The following is a 16,528-nucleotide window of genomic DNA, read 5'->3' as shown; positions in this document are numbered from 1 at the left end:
CCGATATATTTAATCGGAAACCAAATCTCGACTAAAAGGGAAAAAGTTCATTTCCACATCATTTTCAGCGTTTAAACAAGAAATTCCACATCTGATAATATTTTTCCCTGGAAAAGAAGTGAACACAGCAATTCTGTCTTGTCAGGAAAAAAATGGATGTTTTCTAGGGAAAACAACACCAGGGAAAAGAAGCGAACAGAGCCTTTGGAAAATGTTTTCCACTGTACAGCCCACTTCATAGGATGATCACCAGTGCCCTTGGCACTATCATTCTTCTTAATTTAGAAGAATATTTCACTTCCTATCCAAACTATTCATTTGTTACTCCCCACAACCCCCCCATATATTTGATGTAAAATGGACGGCTTAAAAAGCTTATGAAATGTTGGTATGGAAACTTCCACACATTGGAGTTGGAGGGTTTAAATTAGTTTATGGAGAGGATTTGAGGCATGGCCTATCGACAAATGAATGGCTTAGATCATCCAAATAGATGTCGATATGCTCTATTTTCAGTTTGTTTTTTCCGTTACAAAGGAAAACAATTTCCAAATCAGACATCCCGCTAAACTGCCATACTCTTTTTGCAAAGAGGGAAATTTTTTAGGGTTTCTTCTTCTCTTCCTGTTCTGTAGTTTAGATAGGCAGAAAAATTCTCCTTAAAATGCTCTCCATTTCCAGACATTTCCATATCCATTTTTTTTAAGCTGTTGTGGAAGATCCGTCCATGGAATCTCTGAAAGGAACTCGGCATCGATGGAGAAACGGAGGTCTTTTTTAGGGTTTTTTCTTTGGATTTGGACATGGCATTGGCTCATTTAGTGCTCCGCACTGGTTTTCTCGCGGAGCGGAGGGATTCGATTCTCGGTGTCGTAGCTTCTTCTTCCTCTCTCTCCGGTGGTGGAAATGGCAAATCTAGGGTTTCGCCGGGGTTTTTTCCGCTTGGATTGCGTTCGTTTTGTGTTATCAGACGCGGGAGATTGAATGTGACAGAGTCGCAGATCGTTGAGAATAATCAGATACGGACCGGCGTGGAGATTCCGGTTACATGTTATCAGGTCGGTGATTTCTCTTTTACTTTCGTTTTTTGCTATCTCTTTCTATTGTTTGTAGATTAGCTTGTTTAGTGATGTGTTTGACTGTTTTTTCTTCTGTGGATTCAAACAATTTATAATAGTCTCTGGGATTATGAAAGTGGTCTGTAAGTAGTAAGGTATATTGGTCAGGAGCAGCAGGGACAAATTGAATTTTGTTGTATTGCGATATTTTATTTTAGCAACAATATTTCTGAGGGTATGTTAGCGCTTTATATATTGAGAAATTCTCTTTGGTTGTTCAAGGAACTGTGACAACAAATTTCCACTGTCTCACTTGGGAATGCTTATTTCTCATCTAATGTACATTTTTTTGAAAGGCAAGGAAATATTATAGATGAAAAAAATGAGAACCGGGGGATCAGCTTGGCGATCGAGTTGATCAAGACACAACCAAGAAAAAAACAAGATAAGACAACAAATTCAAAACAAAAATCCATCAAGTGGGAAGGAAGTCAAAGCCGCCCTAGTGACTCCCTCTCTTGCTAGGCGATCGGCCTCTGTATTTGCTGATCTTCTTACGTGATGAAAAGGGATGGAGGAACCCTCCACTCGATCCACTATCTCCTCTATCGATGCACAAACTGCCAAGGATGAGGGAGACTCTCCTGCAGCCATTTTATAACATCAAGGGAATCCCCTTCCACTATAACATGATCATGAATGTTAGAATCAATCATCATAATTCCCCGGTGACGCTTTGATCTCTAGCTCATCTAATGTAATTCACCACAAAGCTATTGAATTTAGTTATCCAGCAATTCCTGAATTTTTTTTTTGCAAAAAGAAAGTCAATTAGGTTGGCTGAAATCATCAGCAGAAATCATGTAATATGAGGATTGATTGTGAGAAGTAGTAAAGAAAAAGAAGCTCCAGACATTTTTTTTGAATGAGATTTTTTTTTAAAAGAGAAAGTGGTGGGGGGGGGGGGGGGGGGGGAATCCCACCACCAAGGTGGTCAGTATAACCGAACAGAAAGAACAGTCAAACTGCAACTACAAAACTGCAAGGAATAGACATCAAGGAGAGTTGGTCTCGTCACGTGTTGAAATTGAATCTGGTGCTGCTCAACTTGATCCTAGATCTCTCTAATAACATCTGCAAATCAAGGATGAGGATTCCTTCGATCCATCCACCTGATAACATTGAGGGAGTCTCCTGCCACTACCTGTCCCATGTCGGTTCTCTCATCATCACTCCCCCCCGCCAGAAGTAGGTTCAGTGTTCCCAATGCTTCATTCTTCGAAGTTTGCCCTTACCAAGCTTGAATCAGGAATGGACCAATGGGGTGATGGCACCTCAACCTTCTCCTCACTAAAGTAAACCTCCCTCCAGCAATGGATGAGAAGGCATTGTGATGTGTTTTTAGTAAATTGGACGGTGTATGTCGTGGTTCCACAGCTATTTCCAAGTTGACACCTGGCACAAGCAACTTATGTGGGTCTTTATAGAGAAACTGACAAGTTATTTTGACATGAAATTTATGTAAAGTGGGACAACTGGCATAGACTAATCTATGGAGTGCTATTGAAGCCAAAGCAAGTTTCAGCATCGGCTAACCCAAAACATGATTGTCCTCGCTGTGAAAAATGGCTCCTTGTCATATGATTATATGTATCATCATCGTGGTTCTCACGTTCTCCCCCTTTTCTGTATTTTGGTGCCACAATCCTTTTCTCGAGACCATGTCGCTCAAACTAAACGGGATCAATTATCGTCTTTTCTTTTTTTGATTTTTGCAGAATATCTTAGTAGGGAAGATGATGCGGCCATGTGGGCTCATAGAGGGGCTCAAATTTGGTTATGCAGGGGTGGAAGTGACTCATCTGCAGTATGAGGTCGATAAATTGATCTCTAATTCTACAGAGGAAGAGAAAATTCTGAATATGGAACCCATTCTTTGATGCTACGAATTGGTAATTGGGCAAAGAAGAAATTTCATCAAATCGGACTTGATGGGAATTAATGTATCCATGGAAGAAGGGACAGATTTGGGTCCATGTTGTGGTGTAAAGTGGATCGCAATTCTAGCAAATTTCGTGGTCTTTGTATGGTGGCAGACCCAGGAAGCGGCTTTGGTACTTGATAATTGAAAAAGTGGAGAAATGGCTATCATCCTGGAAGAGGAATATGATCTTGTAGGGCTGTAGAAAATCGAAAAAGTGAAGGAACAAATCCTGGAAGAGAAGTATGATCTAGCTACACAGTAGAATCACTTTAATTAATTCTATTCTCTCTAGTCTAATCTCCCCATTTATTACCTTTCGTTATTCAGAGTCTCAGTTGGCGTGGTTTAGCATCTTGGGAAGGTTCAGCTCAGCTTTCTCTAGGCAGACAGTCGGAAGGAAAATATTTCACTTGGGGTCCATTTGGATGCCTGTGATATAAAGGTAGAAGGAAAGGAAAATAGATTCCCATTTTTCTTGATTTGAGAGGAACGTCAAACAATAAAAAAACGGCTTGCGTTTGGAAAATTTACAGCCGACAAGGACTATCACATGAATAGTAAATGACAACCAAACAATGTTAGGAATAGGAAAATATGCTCTTTACTTTGATTTTCCTTATTTTTGGTGCAACCAACGGACCCTTGGTTAAGTGGAGGAAGTGTGTTGTTGATGGGGACCATCTTAGGCCCCATATTCTAATTTTTATGTGTCTTTTAGGTTTCTTTTAAGCCCCCTAAGTTTTAGGAGGGGTACCATGATCTTTTCCCACCCATATCACTTGATTTCTCTTAGTTATAGGTGCTTAAAAAAATCAATGTGGTACTTCTTTTATGTTTTAACTCTTCCTTTCAGTTTTATGTTGAATTTATTTGATTCAATCTTTCATATAAATTTGTAGATTGTAGGTGTTCCTAATCAAGCAGAGAAAGATGAGATTGTTAAAGCAGTTATGGAGCTCAGAAGTGCAGAGATCGAAGAAGGATACACCTTGGATGTTGTTGTATCCCGTCAGGTAACCTACCTACCAAAAAACGGTTTATTCTTTTGTTTTGTTTAGCATGATTATCTTTGGATGCTATTGTACAAAGGATCAAGCTGAATTTACCTCTCTGTTTCAATTTTTTCTATATTTTCTGTCAGGATCTTTTGATGGACGTGAGAGATAAACTCCTCTTTGAACCAGAGTATGCTGGTAATGCAAGGGAAAAGGTTGTCCCTAAATCTTCCCTTTGTATTCCCTGGGCTTGGCTGCCTGGTGCTTTGTGCCTCCTGCAAGAGGTAAACTTGACTTTCCTGAGTTCACTCAGCATGTGGGTTGGCTAGCTGACTTACTCGAAGATAAATAAAAAAAATGTGTCAAATTGTGAGATCCCCTTCATTCTCGAATGAAATAAAAAGACGAACCTGATCTTTACCCTTTATAGTAACTCTGATCCTCCAAGTGGTTCTTTCAAACATTATTTTAACCTGGGAGAAATTTATCTGTTACGGTTATGTGGAAGAGTTATTTGGCTGGAAGATAGGTTTCAGGGTGTTTCATCAATTTGTTTCGGCATAGTAGGTCTCAGATATTTGCCTGAACTTTATGATTAACTTGGTAATTCCGAGCTTGACTGACTGTGTTGTGCAAATTAAAATCAGCCTGTAGTTTTGCACTTGGATCTCAAGTCAGTGTTCACATCTTTTTCTGTGTTTTTAAAAGAAATGGTGTCTCTACTTTTTGGAAAATCAGGATATCAATTTTTTTTTCTTTTTTCTTTTTCTTATATTCTGAGTGTCCTTAATTTTAAAGAAAGTTGTCACCCCCAGATCTGGATTATTTGATGCAGGTTGGAGAAGAGAAGCTGGTGCTAGAAATTGGCCGAGAAGCTCTACAACACGCGGATGCAAAACCGTATATTCATGATTTGTTTCTCTCTATGGCACTGGCTGAGGTAAAGCCAAGAAGCAAAAGGAAAAAGAATTTTTTTTGTGTGTGTGTGTCCTTTTATGACACCCCCACTATTGTTTTTTGTTTGAAGTGTTCGATCGCAAAAGCTGGTTTTGAGAAAAGCAAAGTATCCCAAGGATTTGAAGCACTTGCTCGTGCTCAGTATCTACTCAGAAGCAGACCTTCTTTAGAGAAAATGCCATTATTATCAGAGGTAAATAAATATTTCCCCCTGATGATTTATTTCCTTCATGCATATTTATTAATCAAAACTGGGGTGTGTGTTTTAGATAGAAGAATCGTTGGAGGAGCTCGCACCTGCTTGTGCCTTGGAGCTGCTAAGCTTTCCTCAAGTGCCTGAAAATTCTGAACGGAGGCTGGGTGCAAATGCAGCCTTGCGTGAATTGCTCCGACAGGGCCTTCAAGCTGAAACTTCCTGTAGAATTCTAGACTGGCCATGGTTCTTGAGCCAGGCTTTGAATAAGCTAATGGCTGCTGAAATAATAGATCTCCTTCCTTGGGATAACTTAGCTATTACTCGCAAGAACAAGAAGTCACTTGAGTCGCTAAACCAAAGGGTTGTAATTGATTTCAATTGTTTCTACATGGCCATGATAGCCCACATTGCTATAGGATTTTCAAACAGGCAAACAGAACTGGTATGTCCTTTCCCTAGCTGGTCATAGAATTTTTTGCAGCTGGCTTATCTGTTATGGACCTTATGGTTATGGGTATTATGTATTATGCAGATCAATAAAGCAAAAATCATTTGTGAGTGCTTGATAGCATCTGAAGGTATTGATTTGAAGTTTGAGGAGGGTCTTTGCTCTTTCCTTCTTGGGCAGGTAAGCATATGTTTCTTAAGGCATTTTAATTTTCCGTACTTGGATCTTAGAAAAATTAAAACTTTGGCTCTCAGGGTGGCGAGGCAGTGGTTTCTGAAAGACTTCGGCAGCTTGAAATTAATGGAAGTCCTGCTTCTTGGAATTTTGAACACACTGTTTCAGATAAGGAAATAAAAAACAGTGCCAGCATGAACCAATCATTGGTATGTTATTACTATGACATTATTCATTGTCCTGTTGCATTTTTGAAATGTTACATTGATAAAATGTTTTTGATTTCATATTCTTGAGAGCAACTGCAACCCTTTAATCTTGAGATTTCTTGTGTGTTTTGTTTAGTTTTTTATTATTTTAGTACTAGAGGATTCCTTTGGGAAAGGTAAATTAAAATATATGAAGGCTGTAGGTCAGTTGGTGTATCATGCTGTACGTTGTGTATTGCAAATCTCTGTTCCTAGTAACTATTTCAGTTTCGTATGGAAATTTCAGTGAAAAATCTATAAAATATTGGAAACGTATGGAAACATATGTAAATTAGGGGTGAGCATTATTCGGTTAAAACCGAATAACCGAACCGAACCGAACCGAATTGGCTGATTCGGTTCGGTTTTTTTCTTTTCGGTTCGGTTTCGGTTTTTTTTTTCGGAAATTCGGTTATTCGGTTTCGGTTTCGGTTTTATAAAAAAAAAATTCGGTTAACCGAAATAATGGATGAAAACCATTTTTTCCCCAAAAAAAGTGCTATATGTGTACTCCGTAGGATGATCAAAACCGTCAATTTGATTGATCACAACTTAATTAGGTTATGCTCAAAAAATCATTTCGATCGGATGATCCTAGCCCTCCGATCCAAACCGAGATTTTGATTTTTTTCCCTCTTTTCTCCCACAATTCGGTTATTCGGTTATAACCGAATAACCGAATAAAATTTCGGTTCGGTTTCGGTTCGGTTTTTGGCAAATTTCGGTTCGGTTTCGGTTACCGAAATTTGGAACCGAAATTATTTCGGTTTCCAAATTTCGGTCTATTCGGTTCGGTTTTAACCGAATAACCACCCCTAATGTAAATGATGGACATTTAAGATAAAATTTCATGAAGTGCCAGAATAAGCACAAATACATACTCAAGAACCATTACATAAGCAAAACCACCCACAATGGTTTAACATTGAACCTATGTCTGATGATTCAGTATATATCACGTTTCACATGTAAATCATATAAGTATTTTTAATGAAATCTGCAACCATTCAAAACAAAAAAGTATTTTTACATAATTAGTACATAATATGTCACATGCAATTCATATAAATATAATTGTGGAATAGGTACTGATATAATTTCTGTTATCTTTCAAAAAATAAAACTTACTGATATAGTTTTAAATTTCGGTTTTGGCTTTGATCGCATGGAAACGAAAACATTTGGTGGAAATCTTGTAAAATCACGGAAATGTATGCAAATGATGATTTTATTTTTTTAATCTTTTAAAAATGTGTATGCGAATGATTAAATTTTATGATGAAACTTGGGAAATGCTAGAATAAGCTCAAATACATACTTAGAAACCATCACATGAGCAAAAAAGACATCCATAATGGCTTAATCACATCGAGCACCTAGTGACATGCGGTGTCACACATGTCTGGAATTGTAAAGTCAATAAATAAGTACAATATAATGAAGTATAAGAAAGTATAATGACCGGTCTCTTCTCTAAGGATCCCAACACTATGTCAATACCACAGAGTTACAAGGTATTATTGGTCATGGATATAATATATCACTAATGCTATTACGGCTTTGGTTTCTGTATACTCTTAGTTTCAGCATGTGTTTCAATTTGGTGGAAATTTAAAACTATGTACTGATATAATATACGACTAATACAAATACGGTTTTGATTTTTGTATGCGCTTTGTTTCAGCATGTTTTTCGAGTCGGTTTCGGTGGAAATTAAAACTATGGTCCGTTCTATCTTCTCCTTTACTTGTTATAATTAACAGTTACTTGGCATGGGTCTGTAAAAATTATTTGCAATTTGCGCGTTCTTATGACAGGTTAATTTAAGAGTAATTCCTTATGTACCCAACTTACCTCTTGTCAGACTTTACATACTTGCCTTAAGGTTGAAATTTTCTTATGCCAGACGACCTGCTGAAATTGACCAGGAAATATGGCTGAAGGATGCAGTGCTTGGAATGTTTACGGATACACGTGATTGCTCTCCATCTTTGGTGAGTTCTGTAATTGCAGCACAATAACTACTCAAAATCATAGTCCGGAAACAGTATAAACTCCTTAGACTTCATTTCTGTAGGCCAATTTTTTCAGGGGCGAGAAGAAGATTCTTAGTGGTAGCAAGCAAAATAAAGGAACTGCTCAAACCATCCCAAGTGTAAACCATAGGTCACTATCTTTTTTTCATCCGCCTGACAATAGAGATCCCGGGGAACCTCTTTCACATATGAACTCCACACGACAAAAGGGAGTGGCTGTGAAGCAACTGGCTCCAGCTAACTTGAATAATCAATTGATGGTAGGAAAGAATAACAGTAGTCCTACTGCTCCACAACTGAAGAGAAACCTCGGAACACAGCATAAGAAAGTATGGGAAGGCTGGTGGGCAACCGGTGATATGGCAGGACGGATCACTTTAGTCACTGTGACGGGCTGCTTTGTTCTCACTGCATTTAGACTGTTGCACTTGCAATTTGGGCAGATTAGAACCCCTTCTAGATGGCACAATGCTAAGCCAAAGTTAAGCATGAGTGATCTTGCTTGGACTACGGAAACTGGCCCCGCATGCATTGATAGGAATAACATAGTAGGAAGGCTTGGGGGGTTTCTAGGAATGTTTAAGGAGCAACTCAAGCATCCACTAGATGCAGGAACCATGAAAAACTCATGGCCCGTTGATGATCTTTCCTTGTTTACTAAGGCACCTGCTGGTGCTCGTAATTTCCTTCACAAGAGACAGATGCCACTGGAAGAAGCTGAAGCATTGGTGAAGCAATGGCAAGATATCAAAGCTGAGGCTCTAGGGTTCAACCATGAAGTTAACAACCTCTCTGAGGTCCTTGCTGAATCAATGCTTGATCAGGTAAATAGTGTTTTGATGAATTTTCCCTTTTTATTACATTTTACTTTATCTGATTGCAGTCAGTAATTCTATGTAGTTTAACTGGTACTCCCCTTTTATCTCTTTATGTGCATCAGTGGCAAGCCCTAGCGGAGTCTGCAAAGGCCAGGTCTTGTTTTTGGAGATTTGTTCTACTACAATTGTCTGTCGTGCGGGCAGAGATTGTATCAAATGTGATTGGTGAGGAGATTGCAGAAATCGAGGCTCTCCTAGAGGAAGCGGCAGAGCTTGTTGATGAATCTCAGCTCAAGAATCCAAATTACTACAGGTATCAGTAATCAAAATATGTTCATCAAGCTTACTCTACTAATTTTCTCTCATTTGGATTGTTTTTTTACAATTTTGTTTTGTCATTGCAGCACATATAAAATTCGTTATGTTCTGAAAAGACAAAATGATGGTTCATGGAGATTCTGTGGAGGTGGCATTCAAACTCCATCATGATTCTCCCTTAATACACATTTCAAGATTGGCCTTGGTCTTTATCCTGCAAACAGCTCTTCTCTGTTTCAGAGTCCTAATTGTCATTGTTACCCTTTATGGTGAAGAATGGGGAGCCGATCCCGTGACCAATCAGAAAATGGGACGATCGTCTGTCTACCTCCAACACCGATTCTGGTGTTTTTATGGGAGCATATCTTACAGACCATGTCATACACATTTCGTTTTACCAATTCCTAACCTCCTCCAATGAATGCCTTGGTAGGCGATCTTACTCGCTGTAGTTTTTACCACTGTATATGATGTTTCTTCTATTCTTCACAAGTTAATCCAAAAGGTATGCCCATTTTTTTCATGCTTTTTTTTTTATATAGGTAAGCTGGGATTGAACCTCCCATTTTTTCTTGCTTTAATCTGCATGTTGTTGAATTCTTTGCTTACAAAATTCAATGATATTAACACTTTAACAGTACTACGAGTAATTTTCTTTTGAGTGATAACTGGGATTTATCTAACGAAAAGCAAGCTACAAATGAGGGGTAATGTAGCCCAGAAAATAAAAATGGATGACACACACACAAGTGGCACCTCTTCCCCAAATAGGCATAGGCCTAATTTATGAAATTGATGAACAATAACTTCTAGAGAAAAACTGCAAAGCAATGAAAGTTTATTGTTGTTATTATACTGAAAATATTAGCTCCTTAGCAGCGTCGATGCTTATGAAATTGCATACTCCATGATTAGTGAGAAAAATTGCAAGCTAATTAGTAGCAGACACACTCATTCTTTTACTGCAAAATTTCCTCTCAAGAAGCAGCTCAGTTTAAGAGATCTTTGCCAAAGAAAAGCCTTCCAAACCAGAGGAACAGTGAGAAGATAAACTTGATTGGCTCTCTATCTTTCTGTCACTTTATTAACCAAGCTTTTAACCATTGCACCTGTTAAGGTGTAGTGCCTCCATGGCCGCTCTGTTCCTTTCGAAAACCTTCCATGGCTGTCAACCGTCACAAACAGGCGGCGGAATTAAAAGGGGAAAATGCTGAAATTTGTTTCCCACCTCAAGTGGTAGTATTTTCTGATTTTGCGCCGGTTGGAATGAAATTTTTGTTAGAATATTTTTTAATGAGATTTTTTATTCTATTTTTTTTCCTGTTCCCCTTCCAAGAGAATCAGAATAGGAATCGAAATAGAATGCCAATTCTAATTCCTGATTCTGGCATTCCAAATGCAGCCTAATAGTACTTATTCTGGGCCCCCTTTTCTTACTCAGGCCACCCGCTTCTTCTTACTAGAGGTGACGAATATATCACTTCCCTTTATTCTCTGGACATTGACTGTAGCCTATTCAACCAGTGAATAGAGATCGTGTGTTCATAGCCGATTATTGGATTCAAAATTAAACGGCAGAAACATTTCCCAAAATTCCTAGGATTTCATGTTTTTCTTAACGATTCTAACATTAGTTTGACATGAAAGGCCTGGTACTAGACGTGAATCTACATTACCAGATTTGATTCTCACCCCTCTGCAACAATCGCACATTCTCGGCTCTACATTTATTCATCTGGCAGGCCCCCAGAAAACTGATAAGATGATCTTAACTATCTGATTTTCGGCCTGCGAATGTCGGCATGGACCAGAAGAAACCTATTAATCTGATGATTAGAATCATCTGATCGGTTCAATTTTGTATGCCACCATGTAGACAGTGGAGATCGCCAGATTCTTGCGAATGTATGAAAGCCCAGATGAGATTAGATAAATCTTATTTCATGAATCGTGAATATATCAATTAACCCACATTATCATGTAATAAATCACCTTAAAACAAACCTGACTGAACTCTATTCACTGATAATTTTTACTTATAAAAAACAAACCTGACTGAACTCTATTCACTGATAATTTTTACTTATAAAAAACAAACCTGACTGAACTCTATTCACTGATAATTTTTACTTATAATATACCACAATAGTATAATCCAATCATTTAATAATAAGTATTATAATGATTAACACGAATATCAGGGCCTAATCCTCTTGTAATCTGAAATCTACGACTCGTCCCGCTTGTAGAGCATCACCTTCAATCCATATTTCATGTACATGGTAAGTGCTAGCTTAGGCTCTACCGGAAAATTTTCAAGTACCTTAACCCGATAACGATAAATTATTGAAGCGGCGACAAATTTCATCTGATAGTAAGCAAAATCCTTCCCTAAACATAGCCTTGGTCCCCCGTTGAATGCAGTAAATTTATACGCAGATTCGCTCGTGTATCGCCCGTCTCGAAGCCATCTCTCCGGCTTAAAATCTTTGCAATCTCTCCCCCATATGCTCTCCATCCTCCCCATTGCGTAAATGGCGTAGACCACCTTTGTTCCTTTCTTCAATATGGTCCCATCAGGGAATATGTCGTCTTCTACCACCTGTTGGAGGAAAAATAAATAGAGTTGAAGCTCCCACAGAGTGTTCTGTTTTTGACATAATTAGGAATGGATTGTGTAATTTGCATGCACGACGAGCTACATATGGATGCATTTATAGAGATATGTACATAGCTGGATTCTCACATACATGTATGCATGCTTCGTGAACATATACATAAACAAAGTGTCAAGCCTCGGATACAAGACTATGTTTAGGGATACACCCATACACGAGAATAGAGCCATACAGGCTCACGTTTTAGCACATTTTGTCTTGTGCATTTAATTCATATGATGTGGCTGTTGTCTCATAGCTGCAAAATGGCTTTCCTCGGGGGGCCTACATGTGGCACATTCGGCTCCAAAATATGCCTGTTAATTAGGAAAGAGAGCCTAACAGCCACCCTTCCTTTTAGCAATTTTCTTCACATAATATTATTAGTTTGAATTGGCTTGTGAGAGCTTTTTGGGAACCGTAAGGGCCCGTTGGGATACCCCTTGGATTTGGATTTGGATTTGGAGGTGAATTTAGATTTCCAAAATCCATGGATTCAAAATCCAGATTTTAAAATTCACGAATTTATAAATAATGCCGTTTGGATGACCACTTATAGATTTGGATTTCAAATCTAAATTATTATTTTTTTGTTTGGATGCTCTTTGAATTTGAATTTGAAATTTAACAAAACCAGAATGTCCTAAAATACTTGATATAGGGGCATTTCAGCCATTTTCCATGATCCAGAGGTATTCTAGTCATTTTACCCCTATATGGGGCTGTTTTGATCATTTTTTATGTCATAAGGGTGTTTTAGTCATTTTCCATGACTCAAGGTATTTGGTCATTTTCATCCGGTATAGGTGTATTTCGGTCATTTTGCATGATCCGGGGGTATTCTAGTCATTTTACCTAATATGGCATATTTTAATCATTTTTATCTCATGAGGGTATTTTTAGTCAATTTTTCATAAGCCATAGGTCATTTTTACTTGATATAGGGGTATTTCAGTAATTTTTCATGAACTTGGGGTATTCAAGTCATTTTACTCTCTATAAGGTTATTTTGATCATTTTTATGTCATGAGGGTATTTGTCATTTTACACCACTCGGGGGTATTTTTTCATTTTTACCTGGTATAGGGGTATTTCAGTCACTTTGCCTGACCCGGGGGTTTTCTAGTCATTTTACCTAATACGACTTATTTTGATCATCTTTTAATGTCATGTCGGTACTTTAGTTATTTAACACTTCTTTGGTATATTTTGGTCATTTTAACCCCTTACGGGTCACCTTTAGATTTATAAATAACCTCTCGCAGAAATGATTTATAAATCCAAAAAATTACACTAATATGAGGAATTTGTAAATCTTGTGGATTTCACTCAAATCCAAACTCAGATGTCATAAAGGCTTGCCAAACGCCGAATTTGGATTTAAAAATCCAAATTCACCTCCAAATCCAAATCCAAGGGGTATCCAAATGCGCCCTAATAGCATTTGACAACTCTTTAAAAAATAAAAGACAAGATGAGTTAGTGCAATTACCAGAACATGGTCTCCTATTAATATTTGTAAATGTATGAATGCATACATATGTTGGATATGCATGTAGGGTCAAGCTGTGTACTCAAGGTTCAATCCAAATCGTCCCTACCAAGAGAATATAGACAACGAGACACATGCATGCGTGCATAATTAATATTGCATACATGTACGCATGAAAATATATACATCTATACATGGATAAATACATGGAGAGGAGTAAATGGGCATACCTCCTTGTGATCCACTGGCACTGAAGGATACAATCTTAGAGCTTCAGATAAAGCCGCTTGCAAGTAGTCCATTCTCTTCACTTCCTCTGGCCGAAATACCACCGGAATATTCCCCTCTGATGATTCCCTTTCACGGAGTATAGAACAAATTTCCATCATAATTCGCTCCTCGACGGCCGGATTCTGGCCGAGCAGCCAGAAAAACCATGCCAACGCCACCGACGAAGTATCCCTCCCGGCGAGTATGAAATTTACACAAATGTCCCTCAAAAACTTGTCCGAAAACGGCTTCCCGTCCTCGTCATTTAATCTCATAAAGATCGTCAAGAGATCGGAACGTGATGTTTTCTCGCTGTTATCCAATTCGATCTCCTTCTTCCTTGTACGTATCACCTCATCAGCAAATTGATCAACGCCTGTGATTGATCGCTTCAGCTTCCTTTCGGGGCCCACATTGAGAAATCGCATGGCTTTCCATAAAATTGTGGGCGTCACGAAACGCAAAGTTGTGGCCTCCGTTGCGTCCTCGAATGATCTCGCGAAAGGGATCACCGGTAGGCCCAGGCTCAAACAACCTGGGTCCACGCCAAAGGCGATCATACATACATTGTCAAATGTTAGCCTTAAGAGCACATCTTGTAAGTCTAGGGACACTCGATTTTTAGCAAAATCTTCCAACACGGGCAATAACCGTGAGTGGACGAGATCGATCAATGATCCGACGGTCATCTGCCGGAATCCAGCAGAGTGGAATTCAAGACTCGCCGTCCTCCTCTGCCGGCGCCACGTGTCATCATCGGCATTGAAGATTCCTTCTCCGAGGAGGTCTCGGGCCGCGTTTTGGAAGTACTCGCCTTTGGGGAAATTGGGGAATTTGGTCTTTAACAAGTGTTCGATGTTGCGTGGGTCCGCGGTGACCACACAATTGAGGTTACTTAGCCATGGGCCTTTGAATGTGAACGTCCCATTTTGGCGATCGAGCACCGTAGTGATCCACTCATAGATGTTTGATCGGACGGCTATGATCAACGAAGGTAACATGCCGACCAACGGCCAGATGGGTAGGCCATGGGTCTTTTTTTGCCTTAGGGAGTGTATTGACATGAAGAAGAGGAAGGCGAGGACGAGCTCGAGGGCTTGGATCTCTGATAAGAATCGACCCGAGATGATATTACCGGCGGTGACTTGGCCGGAGAGAAGGGCTGTGTGATTGCCGGAATTCATGATGGGGAGTTGGGGAGTGTATGTTGTGGTGCACTTCATGTGTTATAGGGAGTGGTTTTTGAGTTTCTGTGTGTGATTGGCTTGTTTTTGTAGTGGATAGATTGGGTGAGCTGAAATTAATATTTTTACTTTTGAAAAATGATATCTTTGCCCCCTTTTCTTTCCTCAGTCACCCCCTCTAGTGTAATTATGACTACTCTTTTACACCACACAGGGTGGGCCGGGGAAGAAAAGGAGGTGAATACACAATTTCCCTTTTCTCTAAATGGGTTTTGATTATGTTTCAACTTTCAAGGGATGTAGTAAAAAAAAATTTTGGGTTAGAGGGATTAGAAAATGTGGTTAATGCTTAAGAGTTTAAGGGGTTGTTGTGACAGATGACCCATAATTAATCTCTATGCTCTTTTTCCTTTTATTCTGTTTCACTCCTTTCTTCTCATGGAAACCTAGTGTTTTTCAAATTATGTTATTCACAGCCCCTTCTTTTAATAGGGCCACCCATCTATTTATCTTAAGATGCTAAAAAGACCCATGCCTATTTGGTCTCTTTCCTAACTACCAGTTTTTGGACCCCAAGTGTGTCACGTGGATGCATCTGATCCGTCGATCCAACTAGCAACCACAAGTTCGGCCTATTGCTGTTGATTACACCTTGATCGGATGATCATAGCCCCTTGATCCATCAAGGATAGTTTAGGATTACGATTGGCAACCATGATTTTTTTTTTTTCCATGAAATATTAGTGGGTAAGAGTGAAGAGAGCAAAGGAAATCCCTGTTTCCAAACTTGGCCTAAACAATTGATTTTTGTAGTGAGGAGTGTCATTACTGAAACAAGGGAGTTGAGATATAACTTTCCCATGATGAGAATGTTTGTTACTGTTGTTAGAAACATGGAAGGCGTGGGGAGGGAATTTAATAGGTGTAAAAGACTCGTGTTTTTATTGGATGTGAGAAAAGTTCCAACCACTGCAGTTCAGATTTTATTTACATGGACATTCAATTTAGGGAAATGATATCAGCACAACCAGCTTTAATAATTGCACATAGACAGCTTGTATTTTCTTTTTTAATTGGTTTGTAAGAGCTTCCAGGGATGACAGCTTTTTAAAATTTAAATAATAAAAGACAAGATGGGTTAGTGCAATTATCAAAACATAGTTGCACTGATATCATTTCCCTCAATTTATAATTATATTCCTCTAAATAAGCCATAACCACATATCATTTCCTTCTAAATCGTGAAAATAGAAAGAAAAAAATCCCAAGAAAAGTTTTTGGAAAAGAAATATTTTTCCTCCAATCCTAATAGTGCCTTACTTAGGTTGGCCGTTGGCACAGGCTGTGGTTGTGACGGTTGACCTATAAGTCTTCATCTTTTTCTTCTCAGTCTTTCCTTTTGGGGTGAAGGTAGTGCTTTTAAAAATTTATTATTAACACACCTCATTTTAATAGTGGCACCCCGAAAGATGTTAAAAAGACCCATTGAGATTTGCCTCTTTCTTAACAAGCATTTTTTAAACCCAAGTGTGTCACGTGGATGAATATGGATCCGTTGATCCAATCCTTTTGTTGGGGATAATTTGTATCTGTTGAAGAATAAAGAATAGTAACCGGTTTGCTTCAAGGCGCGAAATCGCTTTCCTTAAGACAGATTTCACCCCCACTAGAAGTGTGCAAAGAGGATCGGCAA

At 38.8% G+C, this 16,528-nt stretch overlaps 2 protein-coding genes across 3 annotated transcripts; one reads left to right on the top strand and one right to left on the bottom strand.

The window, feature by feature from the left end:
• Window positions 1–435: 435 nt before the first annotated feature.
• Window positions 436–9,869, top strand: PARC6 (plastid division protein). The gene is made up of 12 exons (XM_077375229.1): window positions 436–1,058; window positions 3,942–4,055; window positions 4,184–4,321; window positions 4,873–4,977; window positions 5,065–5,187; window positions 5,264–5,632; window positions 5,723–5,818; window positions 5,893–6,021; window positions 7,989–8,054; window positions 8,138–8,920; window positions 9,037–9,227; window positions 9,319–9,869. Exons 1-12 carry the CDS (start codon window positions 804–806, stop codon window positions 9,401–9,403), a joined length of 2,454 nt encoding a protein of 817 aa, XP_077231344.1. The 5' UTR covers window positions 436–803; the 3' UTR covers window positions 9,404–9,869.
• Window positions 9,870–11,135: 1,266 nt separating this feature from the next.
• Window positions 11,136–14,910, bottom strand: CYP86B1 (cytochrome P450, family 86, subfamily B, polypeptide 1). Of its 2 annotated transcripts, XR_013241124.1 has the most exons (3): window positions 13,612–14,910; window positions 11,331–11,834; window positions 11,136–11,236 (listed from the first exon to the last, which is right to left on the bottom strand). XR_013241124.1 is itself a non-coding variant. In XM_077375169.1 (2 exons), the coding sequence occupies exons 1-2, from the start codon at window positions 14,872–14,874 to the stop codon at window positions 11,460–11,462; spliced, it is 1,638 nt and encodes a 545-aa protein (XP_077231284.1). In that variant the 5' UTR covers window positions 14,875–14,910; the 3' UTR covers window positions 11,322–11,459. The 2 variants fall into 2 exon arrangements, 1 of the variants encoding a protein (XP_077231284.1); XM_077375169.1 differs by lacking the exon at window positions 11,136–11,236 and having other exon boundaries at window positions 11,322–11,834.
• Between the last annotated feature and the right edge of the window lie 1,618 nt (window positions 14,911–16,528).

The sequence above is a fragment of the Tasmannia lanceolata genome, unplaced genomic scaffold (assembly GCF_043159265.1).
Source record: "Tasmannia lanceolata isolate RefF3 unplaced genomic scaffold, GAP_Taslan_0.1 ptg000048l, whole genome shotgun sequence".
Taxonomy (NCBI): Eukaryota; Viridiplantae; Streptophyta; class Magnoliopsida; order Canellales; family Winteraceae; genus Tasmannia; species Tasmannia lanceolata.
Note: the sequence above shows the minus strand (reverse complement) of the source record. Positions and strands in the feature narration are given on the sequence as shown.